We start from the raw sequence: 27,981 nt of genomic DNA, 5'->3' as shown, positions 1-27,981 counted from the left end.
AATAACCTGCAGTGGAGATTCATTTGATTCTTTCACCTGCCTGTAATTAATACTCACAGTGCAATTGTGGTCTTTAGTTTAGTTTGACTTTGATTGAGTTTTTTTCACAGCCACTACAATGATAAACATCATTAAAGTCACCATAGATACCTTATCGCAATATAACGATATCCAAAATCTAAGACTTTGTCTCGTCTGTCACAATAGACTTAATATCCAATATATCCATATATTGACCAGCCCTATGTGGAAACATACATAACATGAAAGCATAGGCAGCACAGGCTAAATCACCTGCATCAATGAAATGCACAGACTTGTTTGCCATGTGTTTTTATTTTTAGCGACCATAACGCATTGTAGAAGATATATAAAACTGTCAACTCTGTTGCTTTAACTCCGGTTTGAAAAAGACAAAACAAAAAAAATAAAAACACAGCTATCAACAAATTCGTTGTCCGTTGTAAAAAGAAGAGGAGGGTACTGTCACTCGACTGTGGACATGCTTCATCAATTGTGTCGCTGTTAAAGTCCACAACAAAATGGCTCACAAACTTTCAAAGACACTAGCCAGAGGACCTCGTCTTGTACCTACACTGAAAGCAACACAAATTAGTAGTCCTCCTTTTAACACCATTTCTTTAAAGCAATAAGCATATCAATACGTTTACTGACAAAGATAAAACATTGAAAAAAAGATAAATGTTGTGTAAAGACCCCCTCCCATTTTCAGGCCAGTGTCACTGTGGCTTGTTTGAGGGGGGAGGTGTGATCGACAGACGCAGATCCAGTCTCTCTCACAAGGATGTTCCATTTGTGTGACTGGGAGAGGAGTGATGGAGGAAGGCGGAGGAAGTTTCTGGGGTTCCATGGTTGTTCGTTCTGTTGTTAAATTGCAATTTCCCTCAGAAAAAAAAATATCAGAGTAGCTCATCGTTACTGGTTTAAATCCATCTCGACAGCTTGCTGGGAAATGAATGGAATCAGAAATATGACGCTGCACTACTGACAAACATTGTCTGACTGACGCTGGACATTAGCAATGGAACACAACTGGATGGATGAGAGGTGTGGAAATGTCACAACAAGCTGACAGGCTGGTCCAAATCACTGCTGTCTGCTAATACAACCTCTGCTCTCAGTACTCAGGCATCTTACGTTTAAGTCATAGTCATGTTGGACTGTTTTGTAAATACTTAAGTAGCCTCAATTACATTTTTCTATGCTTGCCACTTGAAAATCACACGTCTAAAAAAGGATGGATGATTAGCACATTTCCAAAATGGAAGCTAGTCTTGGCCTCTGTCAACCACATAGGAATAACCATGGTGGGCAGTAAATCAGAGTTTTCAAAGAGTGAAGGAGAGAGGAACAGAGAAAGAAAAAAAGTATGACAATGACTTCGCCTACAGTAGGAGTTATTTCTCTGGATATTGGCAGAGAAAAAAAAATGTTTTTGAAAAGTTTGTTTCCACTCAGTAATTTGCTCCCCTTGCCCTCTTCTCATTAGAGATCATTGTCCCTCCCATCTTGTGTGGGTCAGGGGTGGGAGCAGGTTGAAGGTGTGGAACGTGTTGGGGTGCTAGGTCACAGGATGAGTTTGCAGTGACAGAGTTCTTTGTACATTTGTCTCCTCAGCCGGGGCATGTCCTGCTGGCCGAAGCTGAATGGCTGCCCTAGCGCCAGACACTTGCAGTACTGTGGGGTTGTGGGGGAGACATGAGAGGAAATTAGTTATAGGTCCACATGAACAACACATTCACAACACTTTTGTGTAAAAGTGCATCAGCCAGTGGGTGTGTTTCTACATTATTGAGCCACCAGCTCTGAAGATGCTCAGGTTATAACAGGGGAACTGTTTACAACCATTTGTCAGTGAGCTGAACATGTAACACTGTTTCCATCATGACATGGTTCGGTTTGGAACAGTATGGTATGGTTTGGAATGGTAAAGCCCTGGGTCAGGCTTAGAAACAATCCCTGTTTGCCAAACAAATTTATATTTCCGATGATTTTGAATGTACAAAAGTGCCTGATGTCATTGTGTTTGTGTGAGTGTGAACCAAAGAGGAAGTGAGATCAGAGAAGCTCAAAGGTAATCAAAGATCTTCTCATGCTGTGTTTACATGAAATAATATTCTAACCATTAGAAATCATGTGATGAGCAGTGTTAATATTGTGATGGTGTTACAAATAATCTGCACCAGATGAGAGGGTGTCAGCCAATTAGGTCTCCAACCGTAATCCATCCCAAGCTTTCTGTGATCAGGTTTGAGAACCCATTCAGGAGTTAAAAAAAGTACTGTGACTAGTTGTAATTGTATTAAAAAGAGACAAAGCAAATGCTTTATCAATATTTTTATAGCTTATTTCTTAACAGTTAAAACCCAATATTGTGCTAAGCCCTACTGTAGATGTGTTGAATATGGTTTAAAAGCTGACACTCACCTGTAGCACAAAAGCTCCACAGTCGCTGTCATTGTTCTGACGACCCACATTCTGCAATGTACAATGGCACAGTTGATGAAACAATAGTGAGGCCAATAGTGATGTGGTTTACAATGACAACAAGCAGAAATATTATAACATTGCATTTTCTTTCTTGAAAGAGCTTCGTCACTGGGTCAAGTCAGGATAGAAAAAATTACAATCTATCTCACCATTTTAAAAAAGCCTTTCCATCCCGTCAAAAAGTCTTGTTGGTCTTTTTTGATGGCCTCTGCTTGCAGATACTTAAAAATGTGCTGTGAACGACAACAGATTCAATGTGAAGACAAATATGAATAAAGCAAACCAACACAGTGACCTAAGTGTATACACATACAGTATACAGTGTGTCAAAGTGAATGGTGTACAAAGTCTGTAGAAAATCACTCAGAGTCAAAGCTGTAACTGCTACCACATGGGCTTCTACTGAATGAAGGGCCTGAATATTTATTTTTCTTAAGGTTTTCTATGGTGTGACATTTATGTCAAAAGTCATGAGAGCAGTAAAACACGCTGACGAACGAATAATATTACTGCATGCACGCAGATATTAAGATATGCCCACGCAATATAGGTCCTTGCACACATAGTACAGATAAAAGCAATAAATGCAAGTTAATGTATGTGGCAATAATGAGAATTGCATTAATTTACAGGTTTTAGATAATTGTTTTATGTCATTTTATGCATTGTATATATTTTCAGATTTTGGGAGCACTTTTCAACTCGTCGGCTTAACGTCAAAACCATCAGACATAAACCTGATGGAGTTGATAAAATGAAGTGCTTTTCCAACTTAATCATTAATTATGAACTGTAGCCATTTTGATTTTCCTCAGCAACTATCTGTGAGTATAACCTTAACTAACCTATACCAACATTTATTCCACAATTCCTAACAAAGGTGGATCATAATTGGAAGACTGTGTTGACACACTAAAGCTGGGACCGCAGTAATACAAACATTGTTTGTTGAAAATATAAAAAAAATAACAACTTATGAGACCATGTGTCCTACTGCTGCATCCAAGATCAAGATGAAAGCAGATCCTGAGGTTTATAGCTGACTAGGATTTTTCAGAATTATTTAAAAATCGGACCGAGTCGACATAAAGTGATGACCCAACTTTGATTGGAATTCTTTACAGACAATTTAAATGTAAAGTTGTCTTTATGAAATAGATGTTATTTTATGAAACCATTCAATTCCTTTGATATGGATATTTATACATTTTTAAACACTTATTTTTGCAGTTTGACACTGTAACCTCTTGCTTGCTAGCCACATTTCTGGTCTTTTAACAAATTGCAGTGAAATTGTACAAATATATGTGAAATTCATTTCATGATTATACACAGATCCTAATTGAACTTTCAAAGTCTTTAAAAAATAATGTATGTCTTTATTTTAATGCAAACTATGACTTTTCAGTGTAGGACATGTTTTGTTTCTTTTCTCAAGAATCACTGAAAAGATTACATCTCCCACGGCTGACTCAGCACAAGCTACAGGGCTGTCAAACCACATTATATACTCCTGTAGAAGCCAAATGTCTATTTGATATCAACTGTGCTTTAAGAAAATCATGTTTCACTCTGTCACTACCTAATCTGTTACCAGAAACCTGAGTTGAAAAAGTGGAATGTTCAATAACTTTATGGTATCGGTTGCATTTGGTTGCAAATTCACATAAAAATATATATATAAATTGTTACCAGCTTTAAATATTGCATATAACAATGTAAGAAAATGTAGGAAATATTTTTATTATTCTTCGGAATAATTTAAAATCCATAACACAGAAAAAACCTTATGGTCAGATGGTCAGGATCAGATCGATCCTAATAAACCATGTTTATCACACAAATGTTTTTAAAGAAACCACTCTTGCCATTTCAAAATGGCTCATGCGTTAGCCCAACCTGCTAACAATCGAAACCAATTTCCTAAAACAATAAACATCTTTTGATTTTTTTTTGTCTGAACATTAACTGTGACTCTCACAAACCCATTCAATAACAACTTTTACGGTAAATCTCACTCCTGGTACAAACAGTTTGCTTTGCTGACATTTCATCTATATACACTCGTATAAATCTACTAGTTTCATGGTTTGCCATGACTGTCATTCCTACCTTTGGGCAGCGTCTGTTGAGGGTCCGCTGAGAGTCAAAATAAGTGATGGCTCGACGAGGAATGTCAACGCTGACCAGTGACCAGTGGACCTCTAGATGGATGGGGATAAACAACAGATCCTTCTGGAAGATGTCGACCTGATACAAGGAGACATGATTGCATTCATAAAAAAAAATCTTTCTACTCCAGTAATTTGGCCACAAATAAACAAAAAAAACATAAAATAAAATTAGCAACATATAAATATGGTCTGAACAGGGCTCCAGATAACTTTTCGCATTGGTGGCACTGGATCAGCTAACATTTTTTATTTAGATGCACCCAAAATGCCTTTTGTCATTTCATTCAGACTTATGTAAAGTATTGTAAACAAGAAGGGGCTGTACACATTTTTTTATTGTATTAGTGTTTTATCACCATGGAAAATCAGAGATGGAGGTGTTGAGCATGCCCATAATGCATGTGTGCTGTGTACAAACTTTCTTTTTTAAATAAATCTTTATTTGAATTAGTATACATACAATCCCAGGAACAGAATGAGCCAAGCCAGGGTGAGTAAGGAAATAAAATGAAAGTTATCATAGAGAAAATAGACGAAAGAAAATACCAATACAAAAAGAGACGCCAACGAAGATAGCAACAGCGAATGCTAGTGCTAGAGAGAAGTGGGACATCGTTTTCTTAAATTAACATTGTGGTTGTATACACAAAAAAGCAAGGGTGGCGTTTTGAAATTTTCCCTCTCTGGGACCCATCTTTTGAAACTTTCAGGACAAGGGGTCACAGGACCTCTGCTGGTTGGGATTTTTAAATCCAATCTATGGTCCAGCAACTTTCAAGCATTCAAGAAAAAAAAAAAAACACCACGATTTGAATATTCGACAGGACTGTGCATGGAATATTCAAGTGACGCATTGAAAGACCCACACAGGATCTACAGCGTGTTGAGCTGAGAAGAACAAGGTGCATTCAAGAAATCTCTTACATTTCATCAAATCTGCAAACACACATAAATAGATGCACCTCAAATAAGGTAGTCATTGGAGTAGAAATGTTTTGGTTTTTTTTTATTCGTGGAATCATTGATATAACATTTTTCCATTTTGTATCCTTTAATAAAATTAAGTATTGTCACATTTACTGATTGGCTTTTTGTAATCAAACTAATGATGTAGTATTTGTGCTCATCCCTAACATCTACATAACCACTCAGCGGGAATAGCATGCACTAACACAAACACATACTTACATTTTTTGTCCACCGTTTGACTCCTTCATAACCTTTAGTCCGTAGCTTATCATAAAAGAAGCTGTTGAAAAAGTGAACCTGAGGGAGACAGACAAAAGATTTAGTCATGAGACATGATGTGAGACTATAATGAGACTAATCTAGAGCTTGTGAGTGAGCAGTGCGATATTAAAGTAACATGTGACAATTAGGGATGTGCATTTCTAGCAAAGAATGCTATTCAAATAAGTATTATTTAAATATTCTAAACTCAAGCACATGAGAGCTAGTAAAAATAATGAAGGGTTCACTCTGTGTTTTGCTTTGGAGCAGCTAACGAGATGCATCCAAAGATCTTAGTAAATGTCATCACTTCTGCAGAATCTACAGTGTGTTGAGCTTAGAGGAGCAGCTTCAAGATGCATTTGAGAAACCTCGTAAATTTCAAACATGCTTGCTGCTGCTGCTGCCACTTTGTTTTTATAAATGTAATCATTGATAAAACATTTGTTTTGTACCTTTTTGAGATATATATATATATATATATATATATGACCCAATGTCAAAAGAAACAAAGCTGGAGGGGTAGCACACCCCTCCAAGCCGTCAGTGCAGTCAGTGGCCACTGTGTTTCTGTAACATATTTAAATACACTTAACAGAAGTCAGGGTTTCAGACTAGAAGCACAATGGCTTCTAGTGGCCCCCAACTGAAAATGTTAGGCACACAAGCAGAAAATTTAGGGGCACACACCACTCCTCAACTTCACTGTATTACTGATATTTACTTTAAAGTGGAAGTAGAATGGTCCCGTCTCACAAAAAATGTGTGGAGGTCTACTTGCAAACATTAACTTGTTTTTATGGTTAAAAACCTCCTAGTTTCTGCAGAAAGAAGAAAGATTACTTCTCCTCACACTGTGCCTCTTTAGCCGAGCGGTTTCTGTAAAAGAAAACCCATAATTGCCTTAATTTATTCACATTTATCGTAAAGTTTTCACATCGTACGGTTCCCTGACAGTAGCGCCGTTCCCGAGACGCCACATGACCACACTTTGCTGTGCTGTGCTCGTACACCTCTGTGACGTCACTCTGGGAGATTTTTCTGGCCTTTAGGAAGGTTTTACAAATGTGAAACTCCATGAATTAAAAATATAGAACATAAAGATCCATAGAAGCCTATGGGCATGTCTCTTTTACTATTGTGGTCAATGGGAAAATTTATTTTTGGGGCCGCACGAGTATTTTTTGTTGCAGTGCCACAAGTGGCCACAATGACAAAATTGTCTTCAAGGCAGAGGGGGCAGTGCTCTGTCCAGTGCTTATAATACATCCATGGGATCTGTTCAATGCTAAAAACAGCACTAGCTGTTAGCTGCAACATAGCAGTTAGTGGCTTTGTCGCTGTCCCTCGCCGTTGCACCTTACATTTTGATTCAGTCACAAGAAACAGAGACAACTGAACAACTTCCACTACCAAGTCTGCGGCAGGACATTTCACAATGGTAAAAATTATTTTTTCTGCGTGTATTTTCTGTATGCTGTTAGAATCCTAAACAGTGATGAGACACTCATAGCTGCTCTCCTGTGTGTAAGCTTTGGACTGATCGTACCTGTAAATTACTGTAAAATGGCTTTTTTACACATCTTCATAGCTAGCTGGTGGGACTGTGAGAAAAGTATTTTAATTTGCCCTTGCGGAAATGACAAATAAAAATCTTTTATCTATGAAATGTGTAAAATAACTTCCTGTACATCATGTTCTCTCCGTCTCTTCTGATATAACTGCATGTCATTGCACACAGAGGTGAGAAACATCTGCTGCACAGAAGTACTGGAAAGGTATCTAACATTTTGCCCACTCGTAACAAAAAAAATGAATTCCTAAATTTTAACAGGGCTGTTGGAAAGATTGATCATTTCATACAACATGGGCAGTATATTGAAGTCTTTAAGTGGTCGTCTTGAATTAGTAAATCAGTCTACTCAAATATAGCTCCATTTTGTCAACTCCTGGCTGTAACTAGAGTTTTACTCACCATTTTACAGTAATAAAACCACTAAAATATTAGAAACTGTGCAGTCGATGGGCCTTTGAGGCAGAACATTACACAAGTAAATTCTTAATCACATCTAATGAAGTACAAAAATTAGAGGCCTATTAAAATCATATCATATGAACCAAAGAATTAATGAAAGCAAACATTTTCCCAAAGAATATTTTCATTTCAAAATATTTACAAAAACATACACAGCAACAAAGACATCTAACTGTTTTACAATATTGTTTGATTCTCTTCTTAGGTGTTATCACATCTAGCTTATCACAGCTTTGTCTGCTGGTGGTGGGAGTATTTGGATAGAAGTGTATAAGTTGTCATCACATCCTGTGTTGTTTTCCAGATATGCCAGGAGTTTCTTGATCCAACTGCCTAATATTTGGACTTTCATCCACTCTGTGACTGAAGCAGGGCACATGGGAGGCAACCACTTTGTCCTGGGACGAGAGGCTCCCTGGGATGGATCTCTTCGGCAACTCTTCAGCAAAAGATTCTGGCTCCTGACGTCAACACCAGGCTCATCAGATCAGCCACGTAGTCTATAGAATATTACATTTAAAACAATTAAGTCACAAATGAATACAGTCACTTTATTATTTTTGTTTGTAAATAAATATTTCTCAGCATTCGTACAAAGTTAATTCTTTTATGTTATAACAATTACTTTTATTTGACATGAAACAGGTTGGGCTGCAGCTGTCCACTTGCAGCTTATATTTTTAATTCATGGTCACAAGCTACAACCTCTGTAAACATGATACAGATCAATGAGCCAGGTCTTCTTTTGGTTCTAAAGGTTATAATGCCACATAAGTTACTTTGTCAAATACTGTTACAGAGTTGATTACTGTGCATGTGCATTCAACATGCACTTGCCTATTGGGTATTTGTACACACACACAAATATATACACATGTACTTTTTTTCCTCGCACTATATTTCTTAGCTCTTCTTGTATTTTGTATGTATACTTATGTTATTGTTTAGCACAGTAAAATGTGTGATCACTATTTAATATAAATGCTGCTGTATTTATACAATGAATGTGACAATGAGTCTAGAATCTTGATTATAAGGTTTGTCACCTGTATAACATTCCACTGTAGGAGCAAAACACAGGACCAAGCTGTGGAAGCTTCCACTGATGATGTCTGGTAATGAAGCATCATTTTGAGTGGATGATTTTTTTAAATTACTTTAGAAATACACTTTTAATGATTTCTCTGCTATCTGCTCCAATGTTACTGTCAGCTATTGAACATACTTCCCCCACAATGAGCTTTTAGCCTGTAACCACACACACACACACACACACACACACACACACACACACACACACCCCTTCAACTCAAGCTGTTAGCCAGACAACATTGTGCTAACTGGGAGCAGAGACACACATTTCCCTTTTAGTCCTGTAGCAGTTAGCCGGCTTTAGCTCATGCTACACAGGAGAACAAACATGCACATGCGCGCACACACACATAATTAATTAATGTTGAAATACTTATCTCTGTCATCAAGAAATCCATCATGGGTAGTTGACACTGCTCCTTCCTTCAGATTGAGTTTGGAGCAGCTTATGAAGTGTCCGCTGTTGGTTTTTACTGCAGCAACAGAACGAGCAATTGACTTGGCTTCACAGCTCCGGATCAGGAGGAGCTGCTGTTGTTCAGAGGGGTCTGATCTGCTAGTTACGCAACTAGCAGGCACCTTTGAAATCCACTTGGGAGAGCTCAGGAAAACAATAAAACCCTGTGTTCTCAGCAGTGGCCATTATTAAATGACGCTGATACAAACCCAAAAGCAACGTTAATTGGAGTTTCCGTTCTACCGCAGATTCTACATGAATTCAGTGTCAAAATAAGATGCGTCTCTTAAAATGAACAACCAATGTCTGTTTTGTCCTGCTCCATTTTTGCAATAGGCGCTCCCTTCCCTCCGTTGTCTACATTTGCTTTTCTTGTGTTTCTGCTTCTTCTAACACATGTGCTGCAGCATTACTGCCATCTTGTCCTCCACATCAAAACACAGTGTGGTGTTTAAACGGATGTCAAATGGCACCGTGATGCAAAGCATTTATGACTTGAGGATTTTTCTATATTCCAATTACTCAAGTTACTAGTAACAGTTTATATCAAAATAACCAGCAAATACAGTTGCACAAGAGGGAGTAGATGAAAAATTTACTTGCACTCAAATTTTGGAAGCAAAATGCAACCATTTGGTTACAGTCTGGAGCCCAGGAGGTTAAAGGTTACATCATTTTTGCAATGTTAGCTGACCTAAAAAAAGCTGCTAATGACTAGGGATGTAACGATTACCGGTATGACGATAAACCGCGGTAAAATTCCCGACGGTTATTATACGGTTTCAAATTTTAATTATCGTTAAAACCGTGATTGATTACCGAAAAACTCACAGTGATACTGCTCATTTCCTGGAGAAGCAGCAGCACCTGACCGGCACTCGCTCAAGCGGGCGCGCATGCGCAGTTTGCACTGTCTGTCCAGCGACAACACAGCTGAAGCCTTCTGTGCTCCAGAGATTACCCCCCGTAAGATCAGAGGTCTGGGCATATTTTTAAACGATGTTGAGGGTAAAATAATTGAAGACAATCAATCCTTGTGCAGAAAATGCAAAAAAAAAAAAATCTCCACAAAGCCACTTCCAATATGATGAGCCATCTCTGTGACCACCACACACAACTTTTAAGCGAGTAAGTCAACAAAAACGGGATTTCGGAATAGTGGGAAACGTCATGGTTTGTCTCGCGAAAGCGAGTAGTGTGCAGGCGACACATACCGTAGCAGACCAAAATGTGTTTGTTTCTGTGTTTTTTTATTTTATTTTTATGCTGTGTACGACCGCTGCTACTTAATTATTATCCGACACAGAGTGAGGACCTGTGTGTGTGTGTCAGTCAGATTATTATTATTATTATTATTATTATTATTATTATTATTAATAATAATAATAATAATAATAATAATATAAAATATTTTTTAAATAAAACTTGGTTAAAAGATTTCAGCGTGTGTTCAGTACTTTTGGAACATTTTGAACACATCTAACAATACCGTGATAATATTGATAACCGTGATATGAATTTTCATATCGTTACATCTCTACTAATGACTTTAATCTGATTTATTGATTGAAAGAATAAAAAAAATATCCATCTTAAATGTCCACATCTGAGAAACCCAACACCAGTTTGTAATAAATACCTTCTCAATTGAACAAGATGTTTGAAGCCTAAGATGAAAGAACATAAATCTGTAACTGGGGTTATTCTTTCAATACTCTATAAGGCTCCATTGTACGCCAAATGTTATTATACTACATATTTCACATGATACTTAATCTGAAAGTCATGTGCAAAATCTGAGCATTTTGTTATTTACTTACCTTCTCTGGCACAGAATCCATAACCAGGTCACCATACATGTTCATTATCTGAAAAGAACAGGAAAGCAGGACAGTGATGATCAATGTAATTGGACATCTTTAAAGGAGAAATATTTCTAATCAAGGAGTCAACTGTATCCAATATCAACATACAGAGGTCCTCTAGGGTCTGTGTGACATAGATATCATTACACTCAAGAAGGAGAAACTACTACTGTGACCCAGTTTACCAGCAACTTTCTCATGACTTGAGCTGAAAAGGTGGGAGACATTTGACTCATGTCTAGGGTGATTTTTATATAATAATTAACATGAATCAATTACTAAATTAACTACTACTAACACACTACACTTGTGCTCAAACCAACATGTCCAAAACAACTCAGAAATGTTTATTGTATGTTATGAACACATTACCTGTCCAGCATAGGTTAACAGCATCAAACAGGAGTACAATATCATTTCTAATTAAATAATTTCATTGAGGTCCAACAGTGACTTGTTTCTTTTCACTGGCACATTTTCAGTACAAACTTCCACAGCCGACAATAAAAAAACACAAAATAAATAAATAATTATTTAAAGATAATGTCGGTCACAAGTATCCATTCTTACGATACACATAAGTCTCCAACTGAGCACTCACGGTATCATTTCCGGGTCACTCGCAGCAATTGGGACATTCCCTTTCTGTAAGGACTGTGGTATTTGTAAATTTGTTTCAGGATTTGTAAAAGTGTTTCGCAGTTTGTACATTTGTTTTAGAAAATGTAAATTTGTTTTAACTTATGTTAATTTGTTTTGGTATTTGTAAAAGTATTTTGCATTTTGTAAATTTGTTTTGGATAATGTAAATTTGTTTTAACTTATGTTAATTTGTTTTGGTATTTGTAATACCTTCTAACCCTAACCCTTGTATTATGCTAAATCAACTTTTTAATCATTTTAATACTTATATTTGGGACTCTGGAGGCCCAACCAGTCGCCAAAGTGTGGAAAAAGAATACCCAGTCCTTTTTTCGTGGTCCCCTTAGTGCAAGTATAGGCGATAAAACACGCGATGTTGAATTCCCTGCGCATTTCACCGCAAATGTTGCCACCCCACCAGTAAGTTTACTTGGAGAGCTCCACCTTGTCCCTATAAAATGCGAGAGCGCAGGCGAGGGAGGAAGAGCGGTATTATGTCAACGCGGAGGGACAAGTGTGCTGTTCGTGGCTGCACAGTGGAGTACAGTGTTTTACACACAGCCTCAGAGGATTTTATATATGAAGCTAATGTGCCGGATAAACGTGTGTTCGCATCAGACTGCAGCCAGCGGTCGCCGTATTTAGTCAGAGAACGTATTTCACAGACGTACAAACACACACATTTTTAAGAAAAGGTCAAATAGAGCTCATAACTGACCATTCTGACACGTCCTAATTAAAAATATTCGTTCTGTACGTCCTCCATGACCAGAGCACAGACTCAGTCCGATACAGTCACATACAGCTCGCCGCTGGCGATGAGCGGTGCTGTCCCTAAGTGTTTTTAACTGATTTACAGTTCGGCACTGTTCGGCTTGATCCTTGTATCGGACATCTCTTCCTGTGACGGCACTCTCACTGTTTTCCGCGCACGCTGCCATGTTGATATTGTCAGAGAACTAGTGGAGAGAGGGGGAGAGGAATGGAGCGGAGGGAACAGGAGCTCTGTGAGCGCAGTAAAAAGGACAAATCAGAAACCCCCTGGAAGAAGTGGGTTTGTGTTTGCCTGTGTCTCATTTACATGTAAAAACCGAGCGTTCTGAAAGGGGCGGTTTTGGCAGGGTTATTGAACTGCTTTTGTAAATTTGTTTCACAAAATGTACATTTGTTTCAAGTTTTGTTAATTTTTTTTCTGTATTTGTAAATTTGTTTCAAGTTTTGTAATACTGGTTTGCACTTCCAGGCCACCGTAGAGAATAGTACCAAAATAACTGCTAAATGGTATAGCACGGGTGGAGCACGGTCTACAACAGCTGATTAAGTGACAGAAAAGAGTCACTCCCTTACTACCGCAGTCTATTCTCATACAAAGCTTGACGTCTTGTTGAGACAAACAGCAACAAACTGAGCAGATAAAAAAGCTACTGGATGTCCTCTGTTGTGTCACATTTGATGTTATTGTATGTTGCCGGCACACCAGTACAATGCCATGCTAAATATCCCGCTGACCCGGCCATTGAGCACAGCGCACTACCCGCCTACCAAGTAAAGGTACTGTTCTCAGTCTAAACGCAAGCCTGGCTTTACTGTTCCAAACGTACCATACTGTCCCAAACGAAACTGTACCATGATGGAAACATGCCTCTTACACAATTACTGTACCACTCCAGTATTCCACAGTGCACAAGCTGTCTGTTTTCCCTTTGTTGACGCCGGGGGCATCTGACTTTCAAAATAAGTCATTTTGGCTTGAAAAGAGTGATACATCTTAAATCTTAAAATTTATATTATGAAAAAAAATTATGTTTGTTATCACCCGCTGCCCATCTAAGTTTAGCGAATGTATTATATTTTTTTCACCTATTACGCAGTATTTTCGTGGGTCACACGTTGGGTGCCCACAGGTAACCGACCTGGTGCAGGACTCCCTCTTGGGATAGCCACTGTTAGCAATATCTGTCAATAGCAACGCACTACATGCTATTTTGTGCAAACAAACAACGTATCAACATGTTAAATACAAATGGAACCATTAAGTCACATGCTTTTCTTGCACAGATCTGTAAAACTGTTTTAGAGGAATAAAGGTTATTGTGTTATGAGTCAGGAATACCTGATCGTTGAGCCAGTTCTGTCCATACAGAGTTCCCAGGTCATCCATGGAGAGAACATGGCGTTTATAGTTGACTCTGAATGTTTTAGCCAAGGCTGAACCTGATGACCGCTGGAAGGATTGTATTAGGTGCTGCACCATTGCTTTCCTATTAAAGAAGAACAAATAAAATATTCCCTTGTTAGATAAATTAATCCTCTGGAGAGGGATCAGAAACTATACTGTACATTCTTTCCAGAACTGAGCAGTATTTTATGCATACAACTCATGTGTCTGACCTGTGTGGCTGTGAGAAACTCTCGCTGAAGATGTCCTGAAGCTTCTCCACGATGTCGTCCACATGAATAGGGATCAAACTGCCATACTGTTTTAGAGACTCCTCAAGAATACCTGGAGATGGAGAGCCAGAATTATCCTCTCAATAGTGCAGAAAGGTAGTCTGTGGTGGCCATGCCATTTTCCTTCAAAAATGTTTATGTATAGCTTCTTTCTTCATGTGTAATTTGAGTATCTAATGAAGAAAGGCATAAACCCGTCAACCAATATTGGTAATGCTGTGACATTGTTGGGCTGTTTTTTTTTCCCCTCCCATAAACCAAATTTCTTAGGCATTGTATGCCTAAATTTGTAAATATATACAATGCCAATTTCTTAGGCATTGTATATACCAGTGTATATGGGTCTAGATACCCATATACACTGGTTTATGCCTAAGAAATTGGTGGGTGACAAAAAAAAATGTATATCATGGTATTTTTTAAATTTCCATGACATACAACAGTATTTTTTTCATGCATGAGAATGAGTGAGTGCTCCAGTGAGGGAGTCTAATCAGCATGAGGCTCTCCCACATTCTTCTCCCTTTAGTAAATTCAGGAATTATGACCCATAGGTAAGTTTAGTGTTACAGTTAGGGTCACCCGTTTCATAGGACTGTGCGATATGGCTGAAATTAGTTGATAAATATTGAACATTTTTCATGACCTACTAAAAAACTGTAACACTTTTATTCTAAACTCATAAACTTTCCTCTTATTTTAATCACTTCAGTCAGACCACACAGGAAAATAGTAATGTCAAGCATGAGATTTTCAAAACAAAACTTTTCGACTATGCTGACTCGAAGCATGTCCTTGGCTCTGTGATAAGTCACTGCCTCAGTTATGTCTTTAACGTTTAAATCATATTTGATTATTATTATCATATTTTATTATTATCATAATCATGTGGCACGGTTGCAGAGCACCTCAACAGGGCGGTCTGTGTATCTCCACATGTAGCGGCAGATTATGTTGATTGCTCTGCCGTACAGCACGTGTAATCCAGCGGATGTGAGCTACAAAGATGGTTCAATAAGTTTGTTGATAATAAGTAATAAGCTCTTGGTGGGTACTTTCGTCTGGCGTCATTTGTAGGCAACATTGGCGTGACTGTGGTCAGGCTTAAAGTAACCAAAAAACTGCCAGACCGGCAAGGTAATGTGTCCTTTTTTTTTTCAAACTAACGTTCTCCACGATTTCAGCGCTCATTCTCGCCTCTCCTCACTCGATGTTCACATGCTGTTGTTGTGAGTGAGACATGGGGAAGAGGACACCGCAACCAAACATGACTGTTCAATGATTGACTGTCACTCCAGAGGCTCCGACCACTCTACATGCTGCAAGCAGGGTAGCAACTTGGTTACGAGGGTGGGACTGAGTTTGTTCATGCAACCAAACCTGCTTCGTCTATTTTTCTAGCACTTTTCTGTTTGTTTTTTTTCCCAACGAAGTTGCGTGACTTTATGGAACGTTTTTTCTTTTGATGTCATGGAAGTGTCTATCACGATACATAACGTTATCGTATTATTGCCCAGCCCTGGGCAATAGCATAAATAACAGCAATAGCTTAGTGGTATGATCGACACAGATTCAAGTTAGACTTTTACACAAGATACCAAGCTAATTTCTTTATGTTATCGTCTGTAACTTGCTGCCTGGGCCGGTCTCTTTTTGGCCCTAACCTCACTCCTTAGGTGGGCCCTATCCTCACTTACACGTGTGCATAGTTGAGTTGTACTTGTAATGGGTCTTACTCTAAAAACTTACCTATGGGTAATATTCAGGGGATGGCAAAAAACGACCCATGCTTACGTTTCAGTTGGAGGACAGGTTCTCCCTTACACAGCTGCAACTCTGTCAGCACTGTAGCCATTCCTCCTCCTCTCCCTCACTCAGCTCTCAGCCGAATTCTTGCCGTTTTTAAATCATGCATTGGGAGGAGTTGGCCTCAGATTAGTGACTCTTTAAATTAAATAAAACTAAATAAAATTTTTGTGGGCTGTCCCTCATGGTCATTTTGTGTCTGCAATTTGTATATTTTATTTTAAATATACTGCGGAGCAATATAACAATGCTGTTAAAAATGAACTATGTTTTATGCATTTCTGAATTTAAGGGCTGTCACAATCTCAATTGTAAATTGATCGAAATGACGTCACAATCTCTCAGATTCAGAGCAACAGAGCTACATGACTCTCTATTACTTCTTTTTTTACAGTAAGTTTCCAATTTACTAGTTATGGCTACATTCATATTGTTAATTAATTGTTTAAATTTGACAATATGGTCTTCGTGTGGTATACTGCAAAAAAACGATGGGCATTGTATCATTCATGACACCATGTAGACAATCGAAATTGGAATTAAATGAATTATCATGATATGGGGGTGGGGTAGTTCAGTGGTTAAGACCGGTACCCAGAGTGCAGAGACATCATGGTCACAAGTTCAACTCCACCCCTGGCAGGTTGTACTCAATTCCCTTGCTTTGGATAAAAGTGTCTGCTAAATGACATGTAATGTAATAAAACTAATGGTCTAGAATGGTCTTAAATAGGCAGTCTAAAAATGGCAGAGGATTTGGAGAATCTTGACACCCTTACTGAATCTGTGTGAGGAAGGAGGCACATTACAAAATGTCCCTTGACTAATGGCTCCACTAAATTACATTAAAAACCAAACAACGGAAGTGAAATAACATTACCGACTGACTAACCTGACCTGACTGTTGTAGTAAGTTCATGCTTTTTGACAACATACAATTTTGGTGTTTGACAGTAGATGGTCAAGGTTGTGACCAGTGTGAATCAGCAGATGTATTTGACTGACAGTGAATGCAAGTGATCCATAAGTGTAGTGAATGAAGGGATCCATACCAGTCACACAGCTCATGTGTTCTTCAGTAAGGGCCAGTTCCACTGGTTTCACCTCCACTTCCCGTCTCCCTCTGTCCTCTAGCTTGTTTGGAGAGCAGCCATTAAACTGCTTATCTGTCAGTGGAGACATTATATATTCTCTAAGCAGCAGATACTGATATTTTTCACACACTCACAAAACATTATACCTTAAATAGCTCAATATTCGATTTACAGAGCTTTTTACACAGACATCTATTCGATATATAGAATATATATTCTATATTATACAACTCTCAATGATCTGCATTGTGATGTGCAATGAACATGGAATACTGAAGAGGTACAGTAATTGTGTGTGAGGCATCCTCACAGAGTGTTTTCTCCATGACATCTCTCAGTCTGTCTAAAGCACTGACAGAAAATCTTGGAGAAACCTTTCCAGTACTGCACAACACTTCTAATCAGGAGCAGAACTCAAAAGTTACACAATTTCCTACATTTTCGAGCTCAACAAAATCTTATTTCCAATCTGTATTGTGCAAAACACATCAATGACCACCCTGCTGCACTCAGAGATTGTCCTTTAATGACTATCAACAGCTAAGAGTTTCTGAATATTTTGCTTATCCAAAGAAACAAGAGAGTCATTACCTCTGTCAGACTCTGTGAACCTCTCATGGCTGCTGTCATCCCCGGCCTCTGTGTATGGTGATCGTTGATATCTTTTTATTTTCCTCTGCTTGCCGTACAAATCATATCTTCGTACTCTCCGACCCCACCGGTGTCCCGAGAAGCCCACCCTCTGGGCGTGCTGGCGCCAGCTCCTCCAGTGCTGAGTGAGTCGAAATCGAAGACCTCCATGGGATCGCAGACGCTGCCAGCGCCTGAACCTCCTCTGAACCCTGTACCTGCTAAGGTGAGACCTCAACAGTTCTCCTTCCTCAGCCTGAGAGAGAGAATCCTCTGCAGCGACTACACCACCGCCCTCCGCCTCCTGCTGTGGTGCACAATGCTGAGTTTGAGAGTTAGAGTGCTGGGAGGAGTGGAAGGGAAAGACAGGGTGTTCCCATCCCGCCTCCGCTTGGTCTCCTTCCTCTTCCAACTCGTCCTCCTCTTCATCATCGCCGTCTTCATCGTCATCCTCCTCCTCATTGTAATCCCAATCCTTCCCCTCAAATCCAGCTTTATCCTCCCCATCCACATTGTTTTCTTCTTCATCACCTATTGCCACAATCCCATCCATTGCATCTTCATCCTCCTCGTCAACATACTCACTTGTCCACACTTTCTCTTTCTGCCCCAGTCTTAGGTGCATGGGTCTGGGTACACTATGACCCGACACTGGAACTATGAGGTGGTCTCCGGCAATCCCACCTGAACACAAGCATGAGTCAACATGACTTACTGTAGAGGCAGAGCACATTAGAACACTTCACATTAGAGATGGGCATGAATATCTGATTATTTGCTTGATTATTAAAAGTCAATCAGTTACTGTGACTATTCACATACACACACACACACACACATACATACATACATACATACATACATACATACAGTACATACAGTACATACATACATGATATAAAAAAACAAATGCATCTTGAAGCTGGTCCTCACAGTAGATCCTGCAGAAATTATGAAATGTACCACTGTCTGTGAATGCATCTTGTTAGCTGCTCCTGTTAGCTCAACACAATGTGAACTCTGCATTACTTTTACTAGCTCTCATGGAGTAGAGTTTAGAATATTTAACAAATCAGATAAAATAGCTTAAAGCTAAAGGAGTCATGCTCCTGTCCGCTGAATTAATTAACACATTAAACTATCACAATTTACTTTTTTACATCATTCCATATCGATATATATCTTGATATAAATCAAATAAATATTTCTGCAGGCTGGGCAATATGTTCATATCTGGATATTTTTAGCCTAAATCCCCATATATAAGATACAGTATATGGCAATATAAGGCTGCACACGGGTTGTTCCTCTGGACTCTGATTCTCAAAAGGAGAGTGACATCACACTGTAAATACAGTGTTTGTGCCCATGAGAGCCATGTACAAAATTATAAAATCTGGAAGAATGTTACAGGGGAAAAAAAAAAAAAAAAGAGACAAATGCACACCTCCCCCTGTGTCGTCCTGTCCCACAGCAGTCAGACCCAGGTCTCCCTGCCAGCAGTTCTGGGCAAGGCTACCGCCACTGTCTCGCATTATCCACGGACAACCCACGACCTGCGCCAGCTCGTCGCCTATTTAAAAGAAAACACAAAAAAACAAATGAACAGTGTCATGTGTTTACTATTTGCTTAGCGAAGACACCAGCAATATAGAATTATGTAGTAAAGAAAAAGTTAAACAAACCAGAATGTTATATTTTATTCTTCAAGTAGCCACAGTTTGCTTTGATGACAACTTTGGTCACCTCAAGTATTCCCACAATCAGATTCATGAGGTCATCACCTGGAATGGTTTTTGGAGTTAATTTGAGGAATACCTTGTCTTCTTGAGTTGAGATGGTTTGAGACCATCAATTGTGTTATGTAGAGGTAGAGATGGTAAAGGTAAATAGCCCCATTCAGCTACTGTTCTAATCAATATTATGGCAACTATTATTGTTACATAATATTAGCCCTAGGTCACATTAGATTAATGTTAAATTCAATCAAACAATGAAAAAGGATTTTACTAGTATCATCTATGCCCAGTATAGCGTACTGAGCACCATCTGCTGCTATTTCTTTTATAATACGCAAGAATAAAATAATTACATCCAAAAAGTTTATTGGGAGTTTAGAATTTTAAAAATCTTCAGAATTTTCTGCCAAGAAATAGTGCTTGGTCTATAGTAATTTTTTAAAATTCAACTGATGAAAAGACCACTGGGTTCAAGTGAGGTGTCCACAAGGCTAATTTATTTTAGTTATCAATGCTCAACCCAGCCCAGTGAGACAGAGAGTGAACCAAAGGCAGGGTCAGCATGTAGGGACAGTGGAGAGAGTGCCATTGCTGATGTTAGTGATGAAAGGGTGCTGGGCAGTTAGGAATAAAATGGAAGTGACGTAATTGGCACGTCAGCTCTCAGACCCGCAGCTCCCCCTCTGGAAAGGCGGATGCACCTCTAGCAATTATCAAAACATTGAGTAATGCCGTAATCCCTTTCGCATTTGAATCTGGAGTCTGACCCAGAGTCAGAAGACACTGTGACAAGTGAAAGACTGCTGCAGGACGCCTGCAGCTTGGATAACGTTGTGGTTACCAAGATGATAAACACAAATGCAAATGAAACACGAGCGTAGCGTGTAGCTTAGCCTGTAGCCGGCTATCTCTAATGCTAAACGACAAAACAAGCACACAAAGACAGTTATATACGTATTGTTGGCACTGCTCCTTCCTTTAGGTGCAGTTTGGTGTCCTGCTTTATGTTGCTACTTTCAACCGTAGATGAACTACTCTTGTTGTAGCTGCTGAACGTATCGGTTGTACGGAGCTCAGCAGCTACAACGAGAGTAGTTCTTCTACGGTTGAAAGTACGTCAACAGATGTGCCTGGACTATAGTGCCCGGACTAGGAGGCGCTGCTGTTTAGAGGAGTGGTGAAATTCGCCAGTTACGTAACTAGTCAACGGAAGTGCTCAGGAAAACAATTAAACCCTGCACTCTCAGCAGTGGCTGAACTGTTGTTATGGACTTTTAGGGCTTCATAAACGAGGTAATGACGCAGATACACACAAAAATGCAGCGTTAATTGGCACTTCCAGGCTATGGGATCTTAAAGAAAATAACAGCACCATTATTCTTTTTCTTAGCCACCAACTGGTCACTCTCCACCTGCACCGTGTCCACCACATTTTTGTTCAAATGTCTGTTGTGATGCGTAGCGTGGGTGGTAGAACACTACGTAGTACGTACATGTAAGGGGCGTCATTGAGCAGTTGAACTAGGCTTGTAGGCTCAGAGAGAAACAGTCGGCCTTATTAAATAGCGTTCGCAAGGCAAGATAAAAATAATATACACCGGTATGGCAATATTATCTCAACTACATATCTCTTTCAAAAATATACTGTATATTGGAAAAGTGCCATTACGGAGCACCTTCAAATATACACATCTTCACGTACACTACTCAGCCTCCCTCCACACCACCCACCCATCCACCATAGGATCTACATCCTTTAGCTGTTCTGCCCCCCGCCTCTGGAATGCACTCCCACAAGACAGGTAGTTGTTAATGAAGAAAAACTGAATATCAGGAAACACTTGGCCGAAAACCGAAACCAAAACACCGAAAGAAATAATGCCACTTCTGTCCCATTGTTTTTTACAAGTCTAATTGTGTTGTTATGGCTGGGACTGTGTACTTACCTCACTAAAGTCAAGGCCATGCAATTGTATAGATTAATATTCATGCTTGAAAGAATCAATCAATCAATCAATTAAGAATCTATGAAAAGTATTTGAACATATCAGACAAGAGGGTGCATGCCCCTCATCTAGTGCAGACAGACAGTGGAAATGGAGAAGCGAGAAGTGAACAGCGCAGGAGGCGCCATGGTTTGCTTTTGCGCAAAGAGACTTTCCAGCATTTAATTGGTGCCGTTCCACAGTGAACTCACATCTTGTTGGAACCGTTTTATTGGTGTTCCAAACCGATCTTGGACAGACTCCAAGCGGGAATAGACAGGCACGTGCTGGCTGCAGTTTTTGCATGCGTCATCACAACGTCCTGTTTCGATGTTAAAAGTCTTTTAGAAAATGCCTTTATCGGTATTATTACTATTTATATTGTTTTTGTTATTAACATTATTGTCATCACTGAGCACGACTCATTTACGATCAGTTTAATTCCCACAACTGAAGCTGCTCAGATTCAGTGAAAGGAAAAAAAAAAAAAAAAAAAAGAATCTGATCACAATGTGGAATGACACAAAATAGTTTCTCTGTGCCAGATTGGATCCAGCATCAGCATGCACAGAAACTGGCTTCTACATATGGCGATTACTGTACATACAAATCAAATTCGACAAACAACCCTCTGTCTAACAACGTCCAACCCTCGAACCATAACCGTATGGCAACAGTGGATACCTCATAAATGGTGGATAGCCTACGGACTATTTTTCCCCAAACCCACTGTGCACAGAGGAGCAGCACTTAGTGTACGCTGATGTGGAGAAACAACATTGCGCTTCTGCATTTACAGCATTTGCCACATACTGTCTCTTCTGACATTAGTGATAACACTGTATAAAAACTTTTTTGTGCCTCGATTTTAATTTCTGTATCTTCTCTCTGTGCTTGCCAAGATTTTCTGGACACTCCTGATCAATGAATATTAATCTGGCGTTTTTCTGAGTATTTATGGTCAAGTATGAGCGTTATCTGGAGCCTGCAAAAGCTGCACCGCATTACGACTTGATTGTGACTTATAAAGAGAAACTGACTTGGGACCTGTCTGCATGGTTTTATAAATCTGAATATTTATTTACGTAAGCACTCTCTATATAGTCGGTACACCAACTTTGCAGGCATACAGTTTTATAAATGAGGCCCCTGTGCATGTTGGCGGTTGTTTTGAATGTCCTCTATTTGTAGACTATTTTCTGGACAATGGCAGATTTTTGTTTCGACTGAAAACCTTTACTTGGTAAGTGGGGTGTGGGCGGTGCCCGAAGGCCTTGTCAGCTACATACACAGCATGAAGTTACAGTAAATCAGTGCGACGACAACAAATGTGACCCTGCACACAACAACACAATAGACAACAATGGAGCACATCCAACAGATAACTTTTTCCCTGCTCGGTTTGTGGCCGTTTGTCTCATGAAGGTGTCAAGCTTGGTATGAGAAAAGACTGCGCAAGAGAGATACATTTTTGTTTTACCCAAGAGAAGGTATGGAAAAAAATGTAATGGTTGTGGACGAGTTTTTTTTTTGGTTACTATTCCTAATAGAAATGCAAAAAATATGTACCGTTCCATACAGAACCATTCCACTCATTGGAAAAGGCTATACAATGTTATTCCATTTGTACTAACAAAAGCCTCTTGAATGAGAGGTGAAACAAAAAAGCACATCCAGTTATCTATATCTATAAGAACACATGATAGAATATAAAGTTAAAAGTACAACTAAAAACTCCATAACATGGATTATATTCCATAATCTAATCTCAGCTCTTTGAGTCATAATAGTGTCGAATTATTACCACCCCTACTCAATTAGAGTCCAGCAAGTGGCACAACTACTTTACCATGAAGCATACCTGAAGCTGTATTTATAAGTATTAATGTGTGTTAATTCACAAAAACACTGGCTGCACCGTCGACTAACAATCGAGCTCAACGCCGGTACTCTTGTTACCATGTGCATCTGGTGGTCACAGTGCAATTTAGCTTGCTAGCTTCACTTAGTGATTTCAAGGTTGCAACGCCCAGTAATGCAAGTACCACCTAACAGACCAGCCGGGTAAATTGAATCATTTTGAACAGTTAACTATGACCTGGAACATTTGCATGAGAGAATCGTGGAGAACAGCAACTCCACAAAGAAGACAGTTATTGCCGATGCAGGAAATAGTCCTAACCGGGGCTAGCTTATATGCGATTAGCATTAGCCACACCAACGTCACTCTTTCACCACTTAAACAAAATAAAATGCACACAGACTGAAATACGTATACAGCAAGTAACATTACAAATGCAAAACCACCACACAAGTATTATAGACAGCCTAAAATAAGCAGCCGTTGTTATTTTTCTTTTCGGCGCTAACATATTAGCTCATTAGCCATGTCGGGAGCTAGCAAAGCGTTAGTTAGCAGCAGCTAAATAAACCGCTTGCTCTCAGTTGTCCTTTCAAAGATGCTTGTTGTGTTGCATGTGTATACTTACCGTTAACCTGCAGGTTTATACGAGTGTGTCCAGCTGCTTCTGACTCCAAGTCCGGCGTATTTAATGTGATACGGTTTTCGAACCAAAACAATGCTAATTGGTGTAACACATTGAATGAAGTCAGGTGTGGAGCAGCCAGATGTCACCTCCGCATTGGAGAAAGACGCCGATACTCGTCAGAAACGGTGGCGCTCGATCGACCGCGGGCGTGAAAACGGCAAGAAGAATGTGTGTATGTAAAGTAAAATATTATAATAAGGTCTGTAGCTTTGAGCCGCCCGACCGCTGCAAAATGTTCGCTCCTGAGTCGAACCAGTCGCGCAGGATTTGCGTCACACGGTGTATGTTTGTATATATATATATTTTTTTTTTTCCAATCATCACCTTTATTTTGTTGTTGCAAAACATTTACGATACAATGAATTTACAATGTGGTTGTAGTTCAATGAAGAAAAACAGCAAGCCTGTTTCATGCCATTATTATAATTATTATTATCACACTAGTTGCTCTTTATTAGATAATTAGAATAAAGTCAGGTCATATAATGTTTTCTTTATTTTTGAAAAGTACATAATACTTAAGTCCACGTATTTCTTTAGAATTCCCTTTAAAACCGAGAATTGTGAGCACTGTTACATGAGAACTTGCATGTGTATAAGCAGATTCTTATAACTGCCCCCTGCAGGACAAAAAAACAACATGCTTAACTGTGTTTCATACTGTATTTGGTGTGCTGAACTCCAGAGTTGGTTGACTTTTTTCTTTCTCCAGAAAAAAAGCAAAGCATTTCCAAAATATACAGTGCAATTATGCTTAACAAAACGTTTTTAAAATAGTGCACGTTTTTGTTCAAGTTTTAGTTTTTTTAATATAATTTTCCACCTTTGCAGCAAAAATACCTGGGTTTCCAAACTTTTTGTATGGAGTTTGCATGTTCTCCCTGTGTGTGTGTGTGGGGGTGGGTTATCTGGGTTCCCCACAGTTCAAATACATGCAGAGGTAAATTGGACACTCTAAATTGACCATGAGTGTGATAGTGAATGTTTTTTTTTTTGTCTCTGTGTGGCCCTGCAATGGACTGGTAACCGGTCCAGGGTGTACCCCGCCTTTCGCCCTATGTCAACTGGTATTGGCATTAGCGAACCTGTTAATTCCAATCTTCATTTTTTAGAGGAGGATAAAGGGATAGACGATTAATTAATGTAATGCTGTTCCACTGTGTAATATAGGATACTGAAGTGCTCATCAAGGAACACTGATGAGTAGGAGAAACGTTTCAGTCATTCTGTGCTGTGGTCATCATTCATTGGCAGACATGGGACTGTTAGAAGAAAAAAAAAACAGCTGCACATGGAGGGATGTGTTTCATATTTTCCTCCACCTGTAACAAATAAATAAGGGAAGCAACTTAATTATTTTTTGTTCAATATTCCATTCTAACATAAACAAGCAGCATTGAATAGGCCCTCAAACCTCCCATGTATGTCAGGTGTGGAGCGACTTTGACACCTCTGCCCTAGATCGAGGCCACCAATAATTTGTTTTGTCAGAGTATAGCAAATATAGACCACGCAACGAAAGCTTCATGTAAACAAAACTTTACCCTTCCTGATGCAACCCTCCCATTTAGCCAAGCTTAGGAATGGTACTTGATATGCTCTCCATAACTGGGGTCAATTTGGAGTGTCCAATTAATCCAATCAGTCTAGACCTTGCTAGAGGTACAACAGCCCTTGACCTGTTTGGATTCAAACCCTCTAGTTACAAGCCGAGTCAATGCTCAGGCCCTAATGATATATCACCCTTAAAAACATCTTTTAAAGTTACAGTGTCTCATCATTATTGGTTTCATCCATTGCTTTTAACAAAATTGGATGAAATTCAAATGACTGTTACCTCACAAGGGGGTGTGTGCTGGCTTCTCAACTAATACCAGTGTCTGATATTCTATCTTTGTCATCTAACTTTCAATTAGATGAGGACTTTTCTCATGTGATGCCACAACAAATATATATTTGGTGCTTATACCCGGATAAATACTACATGTTGCAGGGAGCTGCAGAACCAGGATCAGACTGGACACTGCCCTCTGTCCTCAGAAAGTGTCTAGTCTGTGGTACTGAAACTACCGATATCTTAGATAACATTTACTCTAAAAGGAAAGGGATAACCAAAAATGGCATAAATAATTCAGGACCCGGCACTCAAGATGGTTTGGAAAAATAAAAGGCCTTTGATTAAAAACACAAACCCATAATGGATTGCACTTTCTTCAGGGTGTAGTACAGCCTTTTTTCCCCAAACCATCTTGAGTGACTGGACCTGGATTATTTATGCCGTTTTGGTCTTCTCTTTTAGTCTTCCTCCCCCATTATTCATTGTTCCATGAGCATCAGTGACACCAGAAGCACCCCTGTTATATATTTAATTTTTACTATGATTTGACCCCCAGCTGTAGGTAGTTTCCATGTCTGCTTCAATATGGGACAATGTCAGTTATTCAGTTTAATTTGGAAATCTGCTGAATCAAGTTTCACATGTCTATAAAATGCAGCTGTCATTTTAGAAATAAACTAGAGGAAGTGAGAATACCCAATTTTCTGCTTGTACCTCTCACTTGTCTTATTTACAGCAACATTATAATGTGTTCCTCCTGACTGAATGCAGGACATAATCAGTCTTGTGCAGAAATGGAGTCAGATCAGATGACGGGAAAAATTTAAACAATGCAAATCAGTCCACCATTATTTTTTAAATGTGTAAACAACGTATACACTAAATATTAATGACATGAAACTGGTCACCCAAAAATGTTGTTTGATAAACATTTGGAACTTTTTGGAGCATTTATCAAGTTTCTGATTCTGAATACAAAATGTGTAAACATACAAGTATAAGTTATACTTGTCCACTTATTTAATTACTGATAGTCAAATAAAAGAAAAGAAAAAACCTGTCAGGGTTTTTTGCCATAGTGCACATACAAGCGCAGAAAATTGAATTCAACAATGTACGCATTTAAGTATCTAATTTATTTTAATATCATAAAATAAAATTGGAATAGTAATTGTTTTGCATTTTATAGTTACATTTGAATCAATAATAGTAAAGCGCTGGTGAATCTGTGGGAGGAGGCATATTTTACGTATTTTACTCTAGACGGAAGTGAATTTCTAGGTTCAGCTCTTGCTTTCACAATAATAGCACAATATAACTATGATTTAAAGGTAAATGCGCACATACAGTATATATGAAGAAAGTTAAATGACAAAGATTAAAAAAACAAACAAACAAAAAAACGTATTAATCGCACAATCTTCTGTAATTAATCGCGAAAATAAACCCGAAGCTTATAAAAGATATTTATTTATATAAAATCATGCAATGAATGTAGAATCAACACAAAAAGGTCATAGTAAATTAATAAACACAGTTTCTCTCCTGTGAAGTACAAATTTGGCACAAAAAAAGGCATCTTAATATTTTAAACGTGTTAATATATCTTTACAGAGAAACAGAGAAATACAAAAGAAAAAAGCAGAGAGAGAGAGACACAGAGGGAGAGAGAAAGAGACACAAGACACTGGTGGACAGACAGACAGACAGACTGCACGCACACACACACACAAGCCGTCGGGTAACTTTTAGTGCAGGTTTAGTGAAAACACTGCGTTAGTTAACCCTGAGATGAGGGAAACTCTGGTTTTTCGGGTTGTCAGAGCCAGTTCAGGTTAACTCTGAGTCAGTTACCCTGGCAACATACTCTGTGAACCTAACCTG

At 38.9% G+C, this 27,981-nt stretch overlaps 1 protein-coding gene across 2 annotated transcripts; it reads right to left on the bottom strand.

Moving 5' to 3' along the window:
• Positions 1-317: 317 nt before the first annotated feature.
• On the bottom strand, positions 318-24,526 carry senp3b (SUMO specific peptidase 3b). Of its 2 annotated transcripts, XM_058625995.1 has the most exons (13): positions 24,201-24,526; positions 19,673-19,771; positions 19,435-19,560; positions 17,949-18,671; positions 17,316-17,429; positions 14,398-14,509; positions 14,120-14,267; positions 11,320-11,367; positions 5,874-5,951; positions 4,624-4,761; positions 2,661-2,744; positions 2,449-2,499; positions 318-1,698 (listed from the first exon to the last, which is right to left on the bottom strand). In XM_058625995.1, exons 3-13 carry the CDS (start codon positions 19,520-19,522, stop codon positions 1,588-1,590), a joined length of 1,695 nt encoding a protein of 564 aa, XP_058481978.1. In that variant the 5' UTR covers positions 19,523-19,560; positions 19,673-19,771; positions 24,201-24,526; the 3' UTR covers positions 318-1,587. The 2 variants fall into 2 exon arrangements, with proteins under 2 accessions (XP_058481978.1, XP_058481977.1); XM_058625994.1 differs by lacking the exon at positions 19,673-19,771.
• Positions 24,527-27,981: the final 3,455 nt, after the last annotated feature.

This window comes from Solea solea, chromosome 3 (genome assembly GCF_958295425.1).
Source record: "Solea solea chromosome 3, fSolSol10.1, whole genome shotgun sequence".
In the NCBI taxonomy this organism is placed as follows: Eukaryota; Metazoa; Chordata; class Actinopteri; order Pleuronectiformes; family Soleidae; genus Solea; species Solea solea.
The sequence above is the reverse complement of the archived record's forward strand: the minus strand, read 5'-3'. Positions and strand labels throughout refer to the sequence as shown.